The sequence below is a fragment of the Fusarium oxysporum genome, chromosome 4 (assembly GCF_000149955.1).
Source record: "Fusarium oxysporum f. sp. lycopersici 4287 chromosome 4, whole genome shotgun sequence".
In the NCBI taxonomy this organism is placed as follows: domain Eukaryota; kingdom Fungi; phylum Ascomycota; class Sordariomycetes; order Hypocreales; family Nectriaceae; genus Fusarium; species Fusarium oxysporum.
The window spans coordinates 2,509,657-2,528,869 of NC_030989.1; the positions used below are offsets into that span (position 1 = coordinate 2,509,657).

The 19,213-nt window shown below is 48.3% G+C and overlaps 10 protein-coding genes and 1 non-coding gene across 15 annotated transcripts; 3 read left to right on the forward strand and 8 right to left on the reverse strand.

Moving 5' to 3' along the window:
* Positions 1 to 5: 5 nt before the first annotated feature.
* On the forward strand, positions 6 to 278 carry FOXG_18647 (uncharacterized protein; the record flags this gene model as incomplete). The annotated part of the gene is made up of 1 exon (XM_018398785.1): positions 6 to 278. The coding sequence occupies one exon, from the start codon at positions 6 to 8 to the stop codon at positions 276 to 278; it is 273 nt and encodes a 90-aa protein (XP_018238134.1).
* A 919-nt stretch (positions 279 to 1,197) lies between these two features.
* Positions 1,198 to 2,465, reverse strand: FOXG_18648 (uncharacterized protein; the record flags this gene model as incomplete). The annotated part of the gene is made up of 2 exons (XM_018398786.1): positions 1,198 to 1,626; positions 1,689 to 2,465. The coding sequence occupies 2 exons, from the start codon at positions 2,463 to 2,465 to the stop codon at positions 1,198 to 1,200; spliced, it is 1,206 nt and encodes a 401-aa protein (XP_018238135.1).
* Positions 2,466 to 3,074: 609 nt separating this feature from the next.
* FOXG_03753 (uncharacterized protein) lies at positions 3,075 to 3,781 on the forward strand. 2 transcript variants are annotated; one of them, XM_018381601.1, is made up of 4 exons: positions 3,075 to 3,192; positions 3,256 to 3,351; positions 3,399 to 3,712; positions 3,763 to 3,781. In XM_018381601.1, the coding sequence occupies exons 1-3, from the start codon at positions 3,169 to 3,171 to the stop codon at positions 3,516 to 3,518; spliced, it is 240 nt and encodes a 79-aa protein (XP_018238137.1). In that variant the 5' UTR covers positions 3,075 to 3,168; the 3' UTR covers positions 3,519 to 3,712; positions 3,763 to 3,781. The 2 variants fall into 2 exon arrangements, with proteins under 2 accessions (XP_018238137.1, XP_018238136.1); XM_018381600.1 differs by lacking the exon at positions 3,763 to 3,781 and having other exon boundaries at positions 3,399 to 3,737.
* FOXG_03754 (uncharacterized protein) lies at positions 3,465 to 5,377 on the reverse strand. Its single transcript, XM_018381602.1, has 2 exons — positions 5,294 to 5,377; positions 3,465 to 5,236 (listed from the first exon to the last, which is right to left on the reverse strand). Exons 1-2 carry the CDS (start codon positions 5,347 to 5,349, stop codon positions 3,694 to 3,696), a joined length of 1,599 nt encoding a protein of 532 aa, XP_018238138.1. The 5' UTR covers positions 5,350 to 5,377; the 3' UTR covers positions 3,465 to 3,693.
* A 205-nt stretch (positions 5,378 to 5,582) lies between these two features.
* FOXG_18649 lies at positions 5,583 to 5,698 on the reverse strand. Its single transcript, XR_001936368.1, has one exon. It is a non-coding gene; the product is annotated as a 5S ribosomal RNA (ribosomal RNA).
* A 727-nt stretch (positions 5,699 to 6,425) lies between these two features.
* FOXG_03755 (uncharacterized protein) lies at positions 6,426 to 7,264 on the forward strand. The gene has a single exon (XM_018381603.1). It carries the CDS (start codon positions 6,528 to 6,530, stop codon positions 7,191 to 7,193), a length of 666 nt encoding a protein of 221 aa, XP_018238139.1. The 5' UTR covers positions 6,426 to 6,527; the 3' UTR covers positions 7,194 to 7,264.
* A 157-nt stretch (positions 7,265 to 7,421) lies between these two features.
* Positions 7,422 to 9,601, reverse strand: FOXG_03756 (uncharacterized protein). Of its 2 annotated transcripts, XM_018381604.1 has the most exons (4): positions 8,971 to 9,601; positions 8,611 to 8,925; positions 7,936 to 8,561; positions 7,422 to 7,885 (listed from the first exon to the last, which is right to left on the reverse strand). In XM_018381604.1, exons 1-4 carry the CDS (start codon positions 9,232 to 9,234, stop codon positions 7,579 to 7,581), a joined length of 1,512 nt encoding a protein of 503 aa, XP_018238140.1. In that variant the 5' UTR covers positions 9,235 to 9,601; the 3' UTR covers positions 7,422 to 7,578. The 2 variants fall into 2 exon arrangements, with proteins under 2 accessions (XP_018238140.1, XP_018238141.1); XM_018381605.1 differs by having other exon boundaries at positions 7,432 to 8,561; positions 8,971 to 9,347.
* Positions 9,602 to 10,965: 1,364 nt separating this feature from the next.
* FOXG_18650 (uncharacterized protein) lies at positions 10,966 to 11,958 on the reverse strand (the record flags this gene model as incomplete). Its single annotated transcript, XM_018398787.1, has 1 exon — positions 10,966 to 11,958. The coding sequence occupies one exon, from the start codon at positions 11,956 to 11,958 to the stop codon at positions 10,966 to 10,968; it is 993 nt and encodes a 330-aa protein (XP_018238142.1).
* A 553-nt stretch (positions 11,959 to 12,511) lies between these two features.
* FOXG_03757 (uncharacterized protein) lies at positions 12,512 to 13,157 on the reverse strand (the record flags this gene model as incomplete). The annotated part of the gene is made up of 2 exons (XM_018381606.1): positions 12,512 to 12,564; positions 12,614 to 13,157. The coding sequence occupies 2 exons, from the start codon at positions 13,155 to 13,157 to the stop codon at positions 12,512 to 12,514; spliced, it is 597 nt and encodes a 198-aa protein (XP_018238143.1).
* Positions 13,158 to 13,271: 114 nt separating this feature from the next.
* Positions 13,272 to 16,772, reverse strand: FOXG_03758 (uncharacterized protein). Its single transcript, XM_018381607.1, has 2 exons — positions 15,323 to 16,772; positions 13,272 to 15,268 (listed from the first exon to the last, which is right to left on the reverse strand). Exons 1-2 carry the CDS (start codon positions 15,905 to 15,907, stop codon positions 13,604 to 13,606), a joined length of 2,250 nt encoding a protein of 749 aa, XP_018238144.1. The 5' UTR covers positions 15,908 to 16,772; the 3' UTR covers positions 13,272 to 13,603.
* Positions 16,773 to 16,966: 194 nt separating this feature from the next.
* On the reverse strand, positions 16,967 to 18,928 carry FOXG_18651 (uncharacterized protein). 3 transcript variants are annotated; one of them, XM_018398790.1, is made up of 2 exons: positions 18,666 to 18,928; positions 16,967 to 18,584 (listed from the first exon to the last, which is right to left on the reverse strand). In XM_018398790.1, exon 2 carries the CDS (start codon positions 17,812 to 17,814, stop codon positions 17,488 to 17,490), a length of 327 nt encoding a protein of 108 aa, XP_018238147.1. In that variant the 5' UTR covers positions 17,815 to 18,584; positions 18,666 to 18,928; the 3' UTR covers positions 16,967 to 17,487. The 3 variants fall into 3 exon arrangements, with proteins under 3 accessions (XP_018238147.1, XP_018238146.1, XP_018238145.1); XM_018398789.1 differs by having other exon boundaries at positions 16,967 to 18,612; positions 18,666 to 18,900; XM_018398788.1 differs by having other exon boundaries at positions 16,967 to 17,825; positions 17,939 to 18,900.
* Positions 18,929 to 19,213: the final 285 nt, after the last annotated feature.

Below are 19,213 nucleotides of genomic sequence, written 5' to 3' on the forward strand. Positions count from 1 at the left end.
CCTACATGCCTGCCCTGGCAAAGTTCACGCAGTCACGTCGTTTTTGCAACGACCCCTTTGAATACGAACGCGCGGACCCTACTATGAAGGAGTCCTGTGCTAAACTACAGGCTATTTCTTGGGTTTCTGAGTGGAGTGAAAGTGAAGGATTGAAGCACCTTTATGTTGACACTGAGTATCCGTCGAGCTCGACTGCTGTCAAGGACGCCGGAAAGGGCGTTGGAATTATCAGTGGTCTTTACGCCAAGGGTATTTTGATTTGGAGAGATGAGAAATAAAACCACGCTAGTTTTGTATTCATCGCGGAGTATTAGAAAGAAAGTCGAGACCTAGAACCGGAGGAAAGTGTTCAGAGGCGAGGAATTTATCTGAACAAGTGGATGCAAATGCATTTCAACAGGTTAATGCTCCACTTTGGCTTTAGTCAATCACTATACATATGATTGAGAGTACATGGAATGACGGCCTGCATTCACAGTTGGGAACGAGACTGAACAACGGAATCTGTGTAACATCTTCCGTCTTTCACCATCTCCCGCACTGTCAAAGAACAGTACCGGATAAAGGATTCACAGGGGCACTAAACAAGATTTCGGCAGTACATCTGTGATCTCAGTCTATCGTTTCGTGAATAAGTCCAGATACTCAGGTATAAATCATTTCGTAAACTTTGGACGGAATACGCTCAATTCCATCGTATCTAGACCCCAAACTCAAGAGGCCGCGCTAGTATACACAATGAGTTCTCCCACCACTCCCAAAATTCTCCCTGCCGATTTCTTGGTTTGCGACGTAATCCACTTGTCTCCCGTCCCTTCAGCTTCCTCATTCAAAAGGCCCCAGAATCGTCGATGTGCTCGCCGAATGATATGCCAGTGTCCCGGATGTCATGGTTGCGAACATTTTATCACGCACTGGGCGACTTACCAGTGCGCAGTTTGCTTTCGTAACTGCCCTGCCTAGCGCTATCGACAGAGAAAATAACGCGGGTCTCCGATATTTTTCGTAATCTTAGTATTGTTTTAGAGATGCTGGATGCTGGATGCTGGATGCTGGATGCTGGATGCTGGATGCTGGATGCTGGATCGATCTGGGCGAGGGCCTTGCCGATTTATTCTTCGCTTCAGGTAGCCTTGTATTGAGTGAGAAAAATACATCATAATCCTGAAAAAACCCGTGTCCCAATTCATAGTGGCATCAAGCATTGTAAAACATTTCTTCCTCGATATCATCCGTCGTGATGACCACGTCGTGCAACTTCGCCGCTTGAAGCTGCAGGCAGTTCGAGATATAAATGCCTCTAAGATCCTCGTGATGCATAGTTAAAGTCTCGAGATTGGGAAAGTTTGAGGCGTCGAAGTCGCCTAGACCGGGTTGGGACATTTTGCCGAGTTTGATGGATTTGATGGAGTCTCGATGAGGTTTGAGGATATCTCCAACCAAGTTTAGACTCCACTGGGGGTCTTTTCTACCTTCAAACCTAAATTCGTGCTCCCATCGCAGAGTGAAGTGCTCTAGGCCTTTCAGCCAGGTCACAAAATCTCTCACTGCGTTGGGATGATCAGATGAGTTAATGAGAGCGAAACTGGAAAGAGAGAACCCAGAACGTGTGTTAAAATTGCGCAGCTGGTTGCGGTCAGTATTTAGCTGCGTCAGTGCATTTGGCTGCAAGGTGAACGGATACTTACGCTCCTAGGTAAGAGAGCATTGCTTCTATGTAGGCGCGAGGAGTTACGCACACGCCGCCGAATAATCAAATGCTTGAGGCTTGAGCAGCCGCCACTCAACCCCAGTTGAATATCGTATAGAGTCAGAGCATCGCGATGGTATGATATGCCCTTCAAGATCTCAATGCGTTCCAACCGTGGCATGCTTATTTTTGCACAGGACAGTACACGGTAAGTAATATCCCCAAGCTCGGGGAGATATGTGCCATGTGCATGGCCAGATATGACCAAGATTCTAGTGTTGAAAAGCCACTTGGTGCAATCCAGGACAATCGAAGCAAACGCTTTTGCCCAGGGAGTAGACAACTGATGCGGCGGCGCAGGGTCCCAGGGTTGGTCTATGGGAAGGCTGAGGGATTCCACAGGGCCGCCTTGTTGGCTATTTCGACTGTTGACTAATATGAAACAAGTACAATAACGGCGAAGTTGTATGTTTTCTCGCAATGTCTCATGCAGACGTACGACTCGTGTGGAAGTAGAAAGCCGATTGTTGCCACCACCATCCCGATATTCATCGGCGTATAGGCATATGCAAGAATAAAGGGTTTTGGTAGCAATCTCATTGAACCTGGGGCAGACCAAGACCAAAGAGACAAGATCGCCGTAGTAAGGAAGCGCCAGGTAATTCGGATGGTTGTTCGGCGACATTGGCTCAGAGGCTTTCTCCATGATGATGCGTAGCACTTCATTGGGGAATCTGAGGATCGGGAAGTGATTGCTCTCCGAGGAGACCTCCATCGTCGTGAAAATTTGAAATGAATGTTGGTTGAAAGAAAGAGGAGAGAAGATAAGAGAATGAATTCTCCGAGTAGACCTGGAAACAGAGACTGAGGGCGGCTGATACTGGCGCCATTGGTGGCACTGGCAGGCCGGTGCCGAGAGAGCAGTAATAACGCGATATGCTTATAATTTTTTCCATACTAATTATTAAAGGATAGAAGTTTGTGATTAGAATGAGTAAAGTATAGCAAATTCTCTATGAGACTTGTAGTAGTTCAGGACAGTATCTATATCTTTTGATAATGGCCTAGGCAAAGTCTAGTAAGGACTATGGTTTCTTCCAACAACAGCTGGCAGTACCATCAAGTCCTTTGCATTTCAGCATTTTGAAACTCAGTGATAAAAATCTTTAGGTAAATTGAGAATACATTAGGACTGTTTAGGATAATCTTCACGCCAATATACGATAAGATAGTTAAACAACAACAAACACATGCGGGTCCTGATACTGTCAAATCGATCGCTCTAGGCCGCTATTGTCACCTGGCTAAGGGGTTTCAGTGGAGTGATTTTCTTTGTGGCTGCCCATCTCCACAAATTCATGGAGAGTTTTTTTCCATTTTCTTTCTTTTCTCGATATTCTTTCCCCACTCAAGGACCCTGAACTTTCACTCTACATTCACCTCTCAATTCACCACTAAGACTCTCAATCACCGTCATCATGCCTATCTCAAAGAAGGATCGCGTAAGTCATCTACTGATATAAACTATCAGCGGACCGCGGTGAACTCATCCTGACATTTCCTAGCGAAACAAGGAGCACAAGAAGGCCGACGCTGCCGGTACTCGCGCTCCCGTCAAGGCCAACGGTCTTCCCGTCAAGGCTCCCAAGCCCACCTCCATCGTATGAATCTCTCCTCTCACAAAGTAGATATCAGCTAACGATTTCAGTGCCAAAACTGCCGCAAGGAGATTGTCAACACCAACAAGCTCCAGCTCGAGGTCCACGCGTCAACACACGACGCTAAGCTTTGGCCCAAGGAGAAGTGCTGGCCCAACGACTTCCAATAGATCACAAATGAATCTTGGTTATTAGGGTGGAGAACATCAAAGGCGTTGCGGCATAATAGCGCATGACGGGTTGATTTTGAGGGGTTGCGCGGTTTTGAGTCGTGATAACGGTTCATGAAGAAAGACAGACTGACAAAAAAAAGATGAATGAACAATCCAGGCGTTTCTTTGATATTTAAACACTGCCTGATCTCGTGCTACTCCAAGTTTCTATCTCAGACAAACTCAGCTTATCCATCTCTAGATCCACTTCGAAAACACCAGGAGCACCTTCAGCAGCTTCATTCAGTCCTTTGGTTGGAAATCTCTCCCGTTTCAGATATAGACCGCCATCCTTTGTCGTCATATAAAATGTCAACTCTCTCCCCACCGAACCATCAGATCCTGATTCAGCTGGCCCGATGACAAAGTGTCGAACTCTCATTTCATCAGGCGGCAACACACCATACTGGGTCATAAAGCTCTCGACGTCTTGTCCTGATATGCCATGTTCGAGATCGATTATTCGCTGAGCAACGACCTGGAGCGTATGACTATTCCAGAGACTTTCTTGTGCAGCACAAAGAACGCCCATTAACCGAAGTGCCTCAATACGAGTTTCCAGAACGCGACATTTGATAGCAGCGAAGAAGAGATATGGCGCGAAACCCATCTCGAAATGGAATTCAGATGGTGTTGGCCTCGTTCTTAGTCCAGCTAGCTCTCGAGCGCCCTCGACCATACGTGTGAAGTTGGGGATGAACGCATCATAATCCATCTCATCGGTGACGAACTGCACGCGTGATAATACCATGCAGACCTCGTATACATGGAAGAGCCATATCCGCGATGTCAGCGATGTTTGTATCAGGTCCTGGGGCGTTTCAGCTTCGAATTTGTCGAATGAGGATTTCCACTGTTCCAACAAGTCATGGATTTCATATTGTTCGAGAAGGACCTCTGGTGTAGCTGGCTCGTTTCTCATATCACCGAGACGGTAGTCGGCTGTCCGCCGGAAATGTTGTATAGTCATGTTGTAGATAGCATCGATCGAAGTTTGAGCCTGAAAGTATGAAGAGAAGGATTCGGGTATCGTTGGAGATTCAGAGTAGCCCATGGGCTGTGAGTCGCCAAAGTAAAAGGGCAAGATACTCATCCGCCGAAATATCGGTAATAGATAATGCAGCACCCATTTCGGTGGATTCGAGGTATTGATCAAATTCATTCCATGGTGGCAGTGTCTGATAGCCACGTCTCCATTAGACTGCAGAACCTCGATGCATACAAACATGAGGCAAGTCAGTAACGCCAATACTATATCTGGCTTATGTGGAGTCTGGAGTTCCCGAATTGCAGCATTGTAATGCTTCAACGCAAAGACACTTCTCTGGGTCGCAACAGCAGAAGAGTTGTCTTTTGACTGCAGATTTTCAAATAGAGAACTGATTGTCATGATGGAATGTCTGACAGCTGGTTCATGGTCGCAGAATTGTAAGACAACATTGGTCCAGAAGTATGGGTCGATAGGCCCTGATAACGAAGGAGCCGCAACCCTGCAGAAGAACTCGATAGCTCGTGAGTCGGTCTTTACATTGTTGCCCAGGACGTGATTCTGAGGACGGTACAGCGCAAGATGAGAGTACGAGGTCTGATTATATCCCAGACCTTGACATTTGCGACCCGCGCTAATGCATCGCTGACACGTCGGTTTGCCTTCATCGCATTTTATCTTACGCGCCCTGAAAAGAAAGCGTTAGATTGCGGTTACAATGCTGATTATTGATTGTGTTACCCACTTGCATATCAAGCAGCCACTTCTTGTCTTGTGATTCCTCTTACGAAGCATTTGCATAAATTCTGGTGGTGAATTGAAGTTGAGAAACGTTGGTTCGAACTGCCGACCTCATCAATGTCGCATTAGATAAGCGATAAGCGAGGCAATGCGGGGCGCGACGAGCCAATTGGCAGTCGCCAAGCCGTAGGGCTGTGAGGATGCTACCTAACAAAGCATCAAACCAACAACAGCGACGATCCGAGTAATCACGGTATTATGACTGCCAAAAAGCGATGAGAAAAGAAGCAAAAAACATACAACAGTGAGGATTCCCCGGTCGTCACCGACCCGAGTACTAATTCACCGCTCCTCGGCTTGACGATGGGAGAGCGGACGGGATCCCGTATTCTCCGAAGGCTGTGGTCGTATGTGACTGTCTGGGGACAATAGAGGCACTATAAGGACAATTCTGATATGGGTCGTATTGTAGATCGATTAGATAGGAGAATATTAGGTCTGCGGTGGCTTGAAGTCCGTCGTGCGGATATCTCCGTGATCTTGAGCTAAGGCTAATGCTTCACGTGGATGAGGCTCTTGTGGCGCTTCAAACCGTTGAAAGTCAATCATCGCATCATGAGAAATACTCGGTATCGTAGAGTTGATTTGAGCCTCTTATGGTGGTATCGTCTTTCCACTTCTTCGAACAAGCTTGAAGTCAGCCATTCGTCGAGAACGTCGGTATTGTTACCAGGATCAACTCGGCCCCAAGAATCAAGCCATGTACCTCATTCTTCGTTTCAATCCCTCTCCTACAAGATAAAATCAAAAGAATCCCTTCTCTCCTCATCCTCAATCACATTATCGTCGCACTACAGCAGTCTGACTCACCTTCACCCGAGGTTATTCTTAGAGACGCCACTAGCAAGCTGATAACAGGGATTCCTACCATCCATCCCATTTGCCCTCTTCCCCACCCAAGCTTATCAAGTCACTTGACATCCCCTCGCACCACCAATTTCTGCTACGTTGCAGATCATGTTTGCTGCGATGCTACCAATCACTTCGGCATCGTATATGCTTGTAAGACCTCAGCACCTTCCTTCGCGCCAAGATCGACGAGATGCTCCCCCCTCGTATTTTGGGGTCTGAGTCTGTGTAGGCCAGTAGTTAAATAGTAATACTGAAACCTTGAAGTGCATAGTATTGATATTGATTACAATCTTCTTCATCTTGTATCTTACGTCCACAGCCTCAAAATGCATTCCTTTCTCTTCCTAGCTATCGCCAGCCTCGCTGCAGCTCACGTTCCTTCTGTCAGCGTTCCATCATGTCCTAGATCAAACAGAATCACATTTTCAAAGTCCGTACCCGATCAGGATCCCTTTCCCCGTACGCAAATCGACCTCTGCTATACCTCCACTGCACTCTCCCTGACTTTCACGGCCCTTGACGAAAAGAGCTTCTATTTCAACTCTTCGCAGGGTACAAACGATGATATTTGGGAGTACGAAGTCGTCGAGGCGTTCATCTACAAGGGGACTAAGGATCCGCAAACATATCTCGAGTATGAAATCAATCCCAACAACGTGACATACCAAGCCTTCGTCTACAACCCCACCAAAGACCGTGAAGAGGGAGCTCCATTCGATCACTTCTTTATCGTGGATCCAGAGGCCGATGGTTTTGAGGCGGAGACGAAATTGAATAGACGTGCGGGAACGTGGGTTAGTAAGGTCAAGATTCCACTGGGTTTGTTTAACGTCGATCCGGGATGTGCGAAGGGGACAAAGTGGAGGATGAATTTCTTCAGGACTGTTACGAATCCGAAGATCTTTCCTGACCAGGAGCTTGGGGGCTGGAGTTCGCCCGACAAAGCGAGCTTTCATATCACCAAGTTCTTTGGGCATGTTGATTTTGTTTGAAGTTGGATGGAACTATGGGCTAGCAAAAAGATTGAACATGCAACGAAACTCAATTCCCATTTGACCTCGAACTGGTTCAACATTCTATCTGTGAAGTTTAGAGGACAACAAAGGTTACAGAACGGAACTAACGCTCAATCTATCCGATAATTTGACTCTGACACATCTGGCCAAGGTTTTGAGGCACTGGGTTAGACACGGAGTAAGCACAGTAAGACAAGGTAAAATCATCAGTTCATTCGTCATTATGAGAGGTACGTCAATTCATTCATTACTGAGATAGCCCTAACTAGGTAATCTGTTCCTGGAATCTGGTTCCATAGCAATAGTATTTCACAATTTCTCCATCTTCCCCTTCATTCACATTAAATAGTACTCCCAACACTTAAACACTACCTCGCTCAGGTTGCTTTTCGGGATGGCCAGAAGGCAGAACATCGGCCAAAGTCTCATCAGTACCCTTGAGATCGTCCTCAGTGCTCACGTGGTCGCGAATCTTGAGGAGGATGACAGGAGCAGCAACGACAAGAGAAATGGAGAGAAGAGTCCAGTTGCTGATGAACTCAGATCGGTAGGAGATCTTGCGTGCATCAAGGTTGTTGACGACTGCGGCACCGACGGACTGAATGCCCTTGTAGAAACCGACATAGTTGGCAGATCGTCGACCAGAGTTGGACAAGGCGCCCATAAACCTGGAGATGTTAGCAAAGCAAAATTGAAAGCTACAAGTGAAGAGACTGACCAGTAGACAGTAGCCTGCCAAGCAGCATCATAAAAACCGTAGAAAATGTACAGGAACATGGGTCCAGCGTATCCAGAGTCGGTCCAGTCGCCTGGCACGAATCCTGAATCAGGAGAAACAGTCTCACGAGTGTAGGTCTTCTCGAAGGCATAACCACCACCCCAGATGGCAAAGGTCAGGACGAATAGGGCAACCCAAGCAGCTTTGGCGCGGGTGGTACGGCGGAACTTCTCGATATCGAGAAGCCAGCCCCAGAGGGCGGCCGCGAGAATTTGGGCTAACCAGTAAAGCAGACCATTGAGCGCCTTGGTTCGAGTGTTGAAATAGGCACCATTGACAGAGTTCTGTTGGTAGACGTAGAACCAATTAGATGAGAAAAACATGGGGAAGAGAAGAATAACGAAAGGCTCGAAACGAAGTGTCTCCCAGAGACCCCAAAGCTCGCTCTGCCATGTTGGGTTCTTCATGAGGATGACGCGGGAACCGTCCTTACGGATGATGTCGTTGGCGTTGCAAAGTGTGAGCGCAAGAATGGCACCGAAGAACATCAGGACGATGAAACCGATATAAGTTCCATCGCTGACGGTCTTGTTCTCTTTGATGTTGATGTTTTCACCAAGGGGAATCTGCATTTTGAATTAGCATCGGTACAGAGGAATGGACCAAGAAACTTACCAAGCTGCCAATAACAGCGCCCATGTTGAAGATACCCCAGAACCAAGCGAAATACTTTCCCTTCTTGTTCTCGTGAGGATACGAGATCATGATAGTACCCTGCGCGGTCCATAACAAAGCAGCACAGAGACCGAGCCAAACACCAGCAAAGATGTTGAAGCCAGGAACATGCTTGTGAACCGAGACGAGAAGACTGATGGCGTAGATACCGTAACCGACACCACCGAAAGCAAGACATAGTTTGACACCGAGTACGTTGACAAAAGTACCGCCGAAGAAGCCAAAGACTGCAAACGTGGCGTACAGAGCCGTGTTCTACCCCTGTCAGCGCGCGTCACTCGTGAGGAACGTAATGCTCACCATGTTGTCAGCTAGCGTGGGATCAGTTTTACCACCACCGCCAAGACCTCCGAGGGCATTGAACATGCCGGGACACATGAAGCAGACAAAGGCGACCATGCCAAGCTGAATGCGCGGCGAGGCATACCAGGGGAGAGTCTTTCCAAAGAGGCTGAATCGCCGGTATTTCCATCCACGCGGAAGATCAACATCGGTGTGATCATGGTAATCAGCCTCAGTCGCGATGCCACCCTTTGAGGTAGCGGTTGGTTGTTCGTCGGCCATGTTTGGGTGATTGTTGGTGAAGCTCAATTGGAGTAGCCGTTGAACCGTTGTAAGAGAGGAAGTGGATGTTTTGGCTGATTTAAACCCGTTGAAAAGGCGGGGGTGGAGATGGTAATAATAAAGAAAGAAGTGACCGTGGCCGTGGCGTGGCAGTGGAGACTGCGATAATGGGTACGAACTGGAAGGAATGGCACGCGACCGTAAGATTCGGCGATTGTACCAAAATAAACACACAAACGCTCTCACTCACTGGTCGGCGGGCAGATTATTGAGGGGGGAGGAGACGAGATGAGACGAAGGACGGTCCTGGACGCATCAGTGCGACGTTACACCCTGCGGCCTGCCCTACCAACCCCTACAGTACCATGGAACAGATCCTAGACTACCAGTAAATGCACAATGCTGGGGGCCATTCCCCCGTTACTTATCGCGGGGTCAAGATAGCCGTGCACTGATAGGCGATAGGGCCAGCCACCTGACAGGCTCAAGGCATGATCTGCGACCCCGTTCAAAAGAGGGTGCCCATTCAATCACCTTCCGATAGGGAGATAGCCTGATAGTCTAGTGAGATTAACTCAGTTAGGTAGGCTCTCTGTGGAACATGAATGCAACAACCTACGGCTGCAATCCGGCCATTTATCACCAATTGCTGCTCTTTTGATAACGGCTGCTACTCCAAGTGCTACGTTGAAGCTATTCGCACCCGACCTTTTTGCTTGCTTGGCTTGAAGTGTAACCAACCTCAAAACTCTCTAATCTCTCTTCTTTCCTCAACCGGACGCTTTCTTACTTGGTTCGGCTGGTTACATCTAATTGAAACAGTTCCCCCGCACGACAAACAAAAATGTCACAAGGAAACAATTATTCTTCAAGTCACTGTTTTCTCATTGTGCATCGTTACTCGACAATCTCATCTGTATCTGTGAAATCTGACAGCGTATCACGACGTTGCGTTGGCCGCGAAGTGCCATCGCTTCGAGATGGGTCAGTTGCAAGGATTACAGTGACAATCATAACCCAACCCTGGCTAGGAATGTTTCAGCCGTCATCATGCAGTAAGAGCTCCAGCTTACATTTCAGCTTAAATCGCAATGTAACACACGTGCCTCTTGCAACACTTACTCTCTAACACCAAATCACAATGCCTGTCATCACTTCAAGTAACAATACACACTTACCAAAGAATATCTTTATTTCGCTATCTGATAAAGCAACGCAGGTGAGAGAATCTACAATAAAATTATTCATACTAACGAAGTATTCGAACACTAACTGAATATTACGATAAAGGTGCTGAAAATACCTAGAAACGGTAAGAAACTTATGATCATGTGTTGTATAGATTTAATTCACTAAAAATATCAAAGGTAATAGAGTTCGTCCCAAAAGTCTTATTCCTTTGTCTAGCATAGGTAGTTCCTCTTGTTTCATCCAGAATCTTAGCAAGATCTCATCAATATGTTCGCCATGCCTTCCAAAAGTCAACTCGGCTGAATCAAGATGAAAGTCTAGAGTATCTCATTCCATCATCTCCCATGCCATGATCCAATATGTCACAACATAACTCCCTGTTCCCATTCTGCATCCCACAAACAATAACACAACAGTCTTCCATGACAAGATTTACTCTGAATCTTTCAAAAGGTTATGAATCACAGAACTCTGGCTATCCTCACCAACTTTTTGATGAGGTGAGCCAGGGGGATCGACATGCGAATGCCCCTGCGGGACCTAATTTATTTCTTCCATTTCTCCACGGGATGAATCGCTTCCTTCAAAAGGAATGACGATAACCTCATCCACAGGTCTTATATCTGCGCTGACCTTGACAAACATTGTGCGAGGGATCTTGTACAGCTTGAAGCTTGGCATGGGTATCGAACCAAAAGCGCCAGCATTCGCGATTTTCTCAGTCACAATCGCTGGATTGGCGTTAATGTGTTCCCCAATCACACCCGCTGCCTCACGAAGAGTTACAACCTCATGCTTCGTGCTGGCTAGCGAAATGATTCTGAGCATGACACTGAGCGTCTGTCCAAGGGGATCAATCCTTAAGTCCAGGGCATCTAGTGTCGAGGCGTGTCGATCGCTGATATTGCTAAACAGCAAAAGGCAAAGATTGTGCATTTCCATGTAGGGAAATGCGAGCTCCCTCGACTCTCCGGCCAAAGCTAATGCAAATTGCCTCGGTAGTTGGTCAGGGGAATGCGGCGCTGACTGTTGCCGGTCTTTCGACTTGGGCTTTGTGAAGCGGTTCTTCACTTGCTTTCTCTCTTCCGAGTCGAGAGAGACAAGACCGTGCGTACCGTCATCATCGGTCACCTCCTTGTATAGGCTAACAGATAGGACGTAGGCCAACTCATCCCATGATAAGTCTGGGATGAGACGTTGATGAACTATTCCGGCGAATATCATCGACACCGGAGCTACACCCTGAATTTCAGGGATAAATGATTTAAAGAATTCCCGTGATTCCCTGCGCTTGAATCCTTTGTGATTTTTCAAAACAGACGGTGGAAAGCCAAGCTGGATCAAGACGTGTGTCATGAAATCTTTACGTCTCACTGACTTGGTCGCGAAAAATAAATCGCGCGCCTCAAAGCACTTTTCAAATGTTTCCATGTCAACCCACGATGTCTTGAGCCTCTGCAGCTGTTGCATGGTATTGTGCAAGTGAACCATAACTGTCATTACGCCAGCATCCTTGATAAGCTTCAATGCCATATCAGCTGCGTCAACTCTGGCATGACATAAATAAAGACCAGAGAATGCTGGCAAGATCTTGAAGATTTCGAATGTAGCTTCACTTTGTAAACGGGTTCCTTTTTCTCGCTTAGCATGTTTCTTTTGGGGTTCACAGTATCCCAGGATAGTGTTGAAATGCCGGATAAGTGGACCAACGCTCTCATCGACGTTTGAGGACCCGGGGGCGAGCCTGGACGGGAGAGACTGACAACGAAAGCCTGCAACTGGTCTCTCAAGTCCTTCGCATGTTTGTAGAACTTCGATGAGCCTCGTGGTAGGTCTTGCCGCATCAGATGGAACACGTCAAGGTGAACTTAGCATGCAAATGCCAGTTAGAACGAAATCCCGTGATCCTGGCTCGTTTCATATATATACGATGAGAACCTGCCCATGAATCCACACTCTCTGCGATTCGTGGCAAATACCAGGGCCTCATTCTAAAATCGTGCTGCTAACAATTGGTCTACTGAGTTCCAGAGTGGCACCGTCGCTCCCTGGCACACCGCAACGAGTCTTCAGCTTGCTCATCATCTCAGAAGAATCCAAGGTTCTTTCCCTTGGATTTGGGAACATCGTGCTCAGCAGCTCAATGATTGTGAGTGCATGAGAGAACGTGGTGTTGAATAGTTCAGACAGCTGAGGATCTGCATGCCTGCCATTTCAGCGTCCACCATCAGGAAATGCCATATGACCAAAGCATCATCTAGTGAGTTCTGTTCTTCTGCCTGGTATGTAGCGCTATCTTCTAGTAAATGGACGAAGTAAAGATGATTTTTGTTGGCTTTTTCATCAACATCAGTTCCTTGCTCTACCATACGTGCTCTAAACGAAGATCCACGGTCGATGACTCGGTTGATAGTGCTGACGAACGGCATAGGTACCGGGATGGTAGGCTTTCGATGTTTAGCGATGTCTTCGGCTATAGGGACATAGTCGTTCAAGGCGACGATATACTTTTGGCCGGTCCCATTCTTAGTACCAGTAGGCTGGCTCTTTGCCTCCTTGAGGGCTTTCCCCTTGAGACGACCAGAAGCCTCCTGCTGAGCGTCCTTGTCATTGGGCCCAGCCGCCTGTGACTTGTAGCCATAATGCTTTGCCGTTGACGCAAGCCAAGCGGCGACGGAGTTTGTGTCCTCCTTATGCCGCTGCAAGGCGCCGACTAGTTTGCCTGGTACCATGGAAGGTGCTATTTTAAGGGATGTGGTCGTGAGATGTACGGGTAGTGTCATCGAGGGTGAGTTGTTGTTAGGGGGGAAAGGGTCACTTGAAGAAAGCCAGAGGTTGATGATGACTTGTCGAGTCCTGGTGAAGGAAGAAAATAAAATTCCAACAGAAAAGACGGATGGAAGAATAAGACGGGAAACATTATATACACGTTGGGCTCGGTGTCAGCGGAGGTTTGTTCATCGATGCGAACCACCTGTTCCAGTGATAAATTCCACTGGTAGAACCGAAACCTAGCTTCACAGTGGTTGATCAGGTGCTTAGACGATCCATTTGTCCTTTCTATAGCCTGTCCTGCGTCATAGGGTCCTCGAACGGGAGAGCCACGGTGTCAACTCGGGTGAGAACAAAAGTCTCTATTCCACAATTACACTCAATGTACAAAACATCACCTGTCTACCTACTTACAGAACTCGGCTGCGATATTGGTCAATCCCTCAGCCACTTGTTCAATTGACTTGATGTGAACGAACTCCTCCTTTCCGTGAAATCCCTCTCCCTTTGGCCCCCAGAGCAGAGGCACTATCCCTTTCTCAGCCAACAAAGCGCAATCAGTCCAAAACGGGGCACCGGCAATAACCGCATCTTTGCCAGTGACAGTGCCTACAACTCCGGAGACGAGCTTGGTGAAAGGATGGTCTTCAGCTGTGAACTGGGGCGGGCGACTGAAGAAGATCTTGGCTTCTGCCTTGAAGTCGGTGACTTCCTTTGCTACGCTGGCAATCATGTCGTCAAACTCCTTTTGGACAACCTCATTCGTCTCGCCAGGGATTGTTCGGCGCTCTGCGATGATGGTGCACTGTGCGGGATAGGACGAGGCTTCCTCGCCGCCTGAGATAACTGAAGCGTGTGCAGTGCCTGTTCCGAGGGTCTCATCGCCTGGGCCTTCTTGCAACTTCTGCACGTATTTACCGAACTCCACGAGGAAATGGCCGGCATTGACAATGGCGTCGATGCCCAGATCAGCCCGTGAACCATGTGCTGCCAGTCCATAGACCTTGATCTCAACGTGACAGTATCCCTTGTGCGCGTGATTTATCTCGAGGTTCGTTGACTCTGATACAACAGCGGCATCCGCTCTCCATCCAGCGCGAAGGATGTCTTCAGTTCCCTTACTCAAGCTTTCCTCGTCGGCAACACCAGTGAAGATCACATCACCACGAAGTCCAAGCTTCTTAGTATTGGCGAGCGCGATCATACCTGCTGCGACGCCTCCCTTCATGTCAGCCGAGCCACGACCGTACAGACGGCCATCAATGATCTTTCCGCTCAATGGATCATCGTCGTAGCCCATGATAGTGACCGTGTCCAGGTGTCCGTTGAACATGACACTCTTTCCGCCGCCAGAGCCACGAGCAACACCAACGACAGAAGGGCGACCTTTTGTGTATTCAACCCAATGTGTCTCCAGATCCCGATGTTCGAGCCACGCAGCGACGTACCGAGCGATGGTTGTCTCGCCAGGTCCGGGAACAGAGCCTAAGTCGGGACTGGCTGAGTTGATCTGGACAAGGGTCTGGGTAAGTGCAACTGGATCAGTGCCAGAAACACCATGAGGTACATCATAGTCTCTGTTTCGCTCTGTGCAGAAGATCACCACCGTAGACTTCTCATTAAGTCCAAGGGCCTTCTTGTCATCCGGTGTAAGCCGTCTCAGCGCAGCAAGAGTCGAGGCCCCGCAAGGCCCAGCGTTGATGCCTTGAGATTGCAGATACAGAACTGAGTGGTGAGCTTCGTAGTCCGACACAGTCAAGCTTGCATCTACGCCATTCTTCAGCAGGTCCCATGCGATTGTTGAAGGAGCTCCGCAATTGAGACCAGCCATGATGGTGCCGGTTGTTGGGATCTCAGTGAATTCGCCCTTTTCTAGGCTTTTCCACAGACACGCCGCAGTGTCAGGCTCGACTGTCAATGTGGAGGTGGATGTACCTTGTCTCTTGAAGTGCGAGACGACAGCTTGGGCAAATGATCCGACTCCGACAGGAGCGATGACCAAGTCAGCTTTGGTAGAACCGAGCTGCTTGTCAACCTCTCGCATCATGGTACCATAGCCATCGACAATCCACTATCACAACACGTTAGAGTAAAGGCTAGTCATGGGTAGAGAAACATCACTTGCCTGTGGAACGGTCTGATAGTCACCGAATGCATGGTCCTGAACCATGATCCCCTTCTCATGCTTGGACGCAGACTCGGCCTCAAGCATCGCATCTTCATATCTACCCTTTGATATAACAACTTTTGCGCCTTCAGACTCAATTAACTTGACCGTAGAAGGATGCATAGACGCTGGGACGTGAATCTCAGCAGAGATATCGAAGATAGCACCCATGCGCGCAACCGCACGCCCATGGTTCCCCTCCGTCGCCGCGTACAAGGTCAATTGATGAGACTTTGCCGCTTCTCGGACAGTATCAATATCTGAGTCAAGAGGCAACCCAAACTTCTCGGTTATGGAGCGTAATGCGCCCCAAGAAGCACCCAAGATCTTGAACGCCGGAAGACCGAAGCGGTTCGTCTCATCTTTGACATGGACAGCTCCGACCCCGATCTCCTTAGCCAGGCTGTCCAGACTGACAAGAGGTGTTGGCTCATAATTGGGGAGACTCTGGTGAAACCGATCAATTGCTTCTGCAGAGGCGGGCTCAGGTGAAGTCCATGATTTGGCTTTGGAGTTGAAGTGGACGTGTCGACGAGTGGTCATGATGCTTGTACTGGGTTTCTCCAACTGCGATGAAGGTTTGATGTGGAGAATTGAGCGGGGAAGCCAGAACAAGATTCGATGGGAAGATGAATGAAGGGGAGATAATAGTGTTGAGATGTTCTCAAAGTCTTCAGAAGAATTCTTGCAACATTTATATACACAATTGCAAGAGAATGCGCCCAAGTTAACATTGGTGATGCGCCTTCTGGCGACAGGGAGACAATGCCCTCCATACTCACTAACCCCACACAATGAGCAGTCTCATATTCTCCATTCAAATTCGTGCTGTCGGTCACCCTGAAATGATTAATTTGAGTCTCAAAAAATCTACATTTTTCTTATTAATAGTCCTTTGATGGTTCATGGTTCTGTGATGAAGTCGAGATATCGCATAACTACTCATCAATACAGGAGCGTAGACCAATAAATTTTGGGCGCATGTTTGGCCGTTGCTCTGATGTAGGCTAGCTTGGCTCGTAAGATTATGCAGAAACGGGCGATTCTATACGGCGTCTAGATCGTCGCTGTACGCATTTAACAGGTCTGTGTAGACGACTTCCTGTGTCGCTCCGCATTTCGGTTCTGCAGGTGAGGCCAATTGTATTAGCCACATTGTATACCGGACGGAGTTTTTGAACTTTTTTTTTTGTCGAGTCTAGAACAATGAGCTCTGATTATTGCGACTGTAAGGGATAGCCAGTTTGGCTTTGGTCGTGGCAGCACGTTTGACGTCCCAGAACCACTGATAGCCACCCTGTAACCGACCGCTGTGTTGTGAGGAAGTTAAGGTAGTTATCACAGTAAAAAGGGAAAGAACTTCAAGCAATTTATCTAAGACCCATTGTGTGACTTCCACTTGGAAACCATCAAAATAAGTACTGTAGATGCGATTAAGGGCAGGTTCAGTGGGCTGACTATCAAATTCAAGATAGCGCAGCGCCCTCTAAGTACCTGCCTATTTTTCCTTCCACAGCAGAGTTAACTTGACAATACTGGACGTGCGCATTGGTGCGATAACGGTTGACCTCTTCATTCTTCGAGGATAAACAACAAATGATGACCTGCAGTAAAACACCAAAGAATGTCGTTAAGGATATCCCAAACAGGCGGTGCGCGCTGTTACTTGCATCGCGGCTGTGACTAAGCCCGACATCGCTTCAAGCGAACGCTACGCGTGACGTTATCGCAACTTCTCGCCTAACTCCACACTCCAACATCTTCTTCACATGCCTCTTCATCAACCCTTTGAAGTCGTTGAGAGGCCGTTGCCCTCAGTTCAATGCGACAATGGACTTTTCACTGGATGATATTTTGTTCACTGGCGGCGAAGATGCTGCGTTGACACTTCCTTACGACCAGATTGACGATCCAGCCCCTCAATCGCGGAGTCCGTCAAATTCGCTTGCTGAGGGAGCGAATATCGACACCATGCTACAGACGATCAACCCTCAAGAAGCGTTCAACCTTCAAAATTCCGAAATCCCAGATTTTCAGATTGATTGGAATGCCGATTTTCAGCAGGCCAAAGAAGCCTCCGAGACTCCCGCGGATGATCTCAATCAGGACTTTTCTTTTCTGAATCAACCAGCCACAGATTGGGGTATCCCACCGCCGTTGCCAGCTTCCAATGATCCTATTAAAACGCCCATGACCACAATTGATGAATTCTTTGTCAAGAATGGAGCATCCCGTCCTCCTGTTCCATGCACCAATTGTCGTCGAACTCGTTTGCAATGCCTAATCTTGCAAACTACGGTAGCAAACCCGAACCCTACCAAGAGTTGTTCGAGCTGTGTTGCTTTGTTCCGCGAATGCAGTCTGGCAGGGCAGAAGAAGAGGAAGCCTTCGGAATTTGAGACGTCGGAGCCTGTGATCGGTCGCCTCCATGGTGTTAGCGAGCACAGCATCCTAGGAGTACCTGCGACAGTTGATGAAGGTCAGTCATCGCAGGGTCTTTCAATGGCAGCACTGTCGGGCAAAAGGGCGAATACTCGATCGGTGCGAAAAACGAGGGTGCTGCGAAATTGGTACCTTTCCAATCTGGACCATCCCTACCCATCAGAGGAAGAGAAAGTCAGTCTGTCTCAACAGTCAGGGTTAAGCCGGAGTCAAGTAGTCAATTGGTTTGCCAATACTAGACGACGCCATCGACTCTCCTCGACTTACTCTGCATCGCCTGGCCGGGGTCGTCAAGGATTTGCACCAGGATCCCCAATGCCGCATTACCTCCGCAAAAACATGTCACCCTTGGATCGTTGGAAAAATTCTCCGCCCGATGAGGAGCCAGCTTCAGCGACGGCGATCCAAAATGCTCTAGCTGCTCAGTCGAGCGGACATAGTTCGTTGGATAGCGACGCGGGTGCGTCTGATGGACCAGGGTCATCTGCGAGCAACGACTCTCTCTGGCTTTCTAATTTACAAGAGGCCTCGTCCAACTCGGCATCTTCTTGTTACTCGTATCGTTCAAGGGATGCGGCATTCTTCTCTCGCTCTGGTAGTAGTTCAGTGGTAGAAGGGCCCTCCATATCTAGGACTGCATCCTCGAGGTCACGAACAAAGAAGTTCATCGCGTTTCAATGTACATTTTGCGGACAAAGCTTCAAGAAAAAGTACGACTGGGTTCGTCATGAACGGTCAATTCATCTCCCGGGTCTTGACTCGTGGATTTGCGCATTGCCTGTCACGCCAGATCAATCGTTTTTAGTCTGGCGCATGAGTGAAGATGGCCCGCAATGCCTTTTCTGTGGTGAGAACTCACCCAGCGACGAGCACATTCAAGCTCACGAATTCGACACCTGTGCCGAACGCCCTGTTTCAGAGCGCAAGTTTACGCGCAAAGACCACCTCTGGCAACACCTTCACAAGTTTCATGGCTGTCGCAAGTGGGATGGCTGGAAACCGGACCTGAGTCTGCTACAACACCGACAAGATATAATAAGAAGCAAATGCGGTTTCTGTCAAGTCATGATGGACAGCTGGGGAGAACGAACAGATCACATCGCTGCTCACTTCCGGTCCGGATTGACGATGGAGCAATGGGTTGGGGGATCCGGGATCCACGACCCCGGGAATATGGGTACCGAAGACCGGTAGATGAGCCGCTCTTGGAGGTGGATGCGGATACGGGAGATGTCACTGACCCGGCATCGGTACGGAAGAATGGAGACAATCGGAGGAACCGATGCAGCCCTGTATTCGACACGTGGGAACCCTGTCCTAGTGACTCCACTGACGGTTAACGGCGGTTAAGTCCAGAAGGCCCGTAGAAGCATTGTTCAATTAATTCGACATTCGAAACCATTAAGC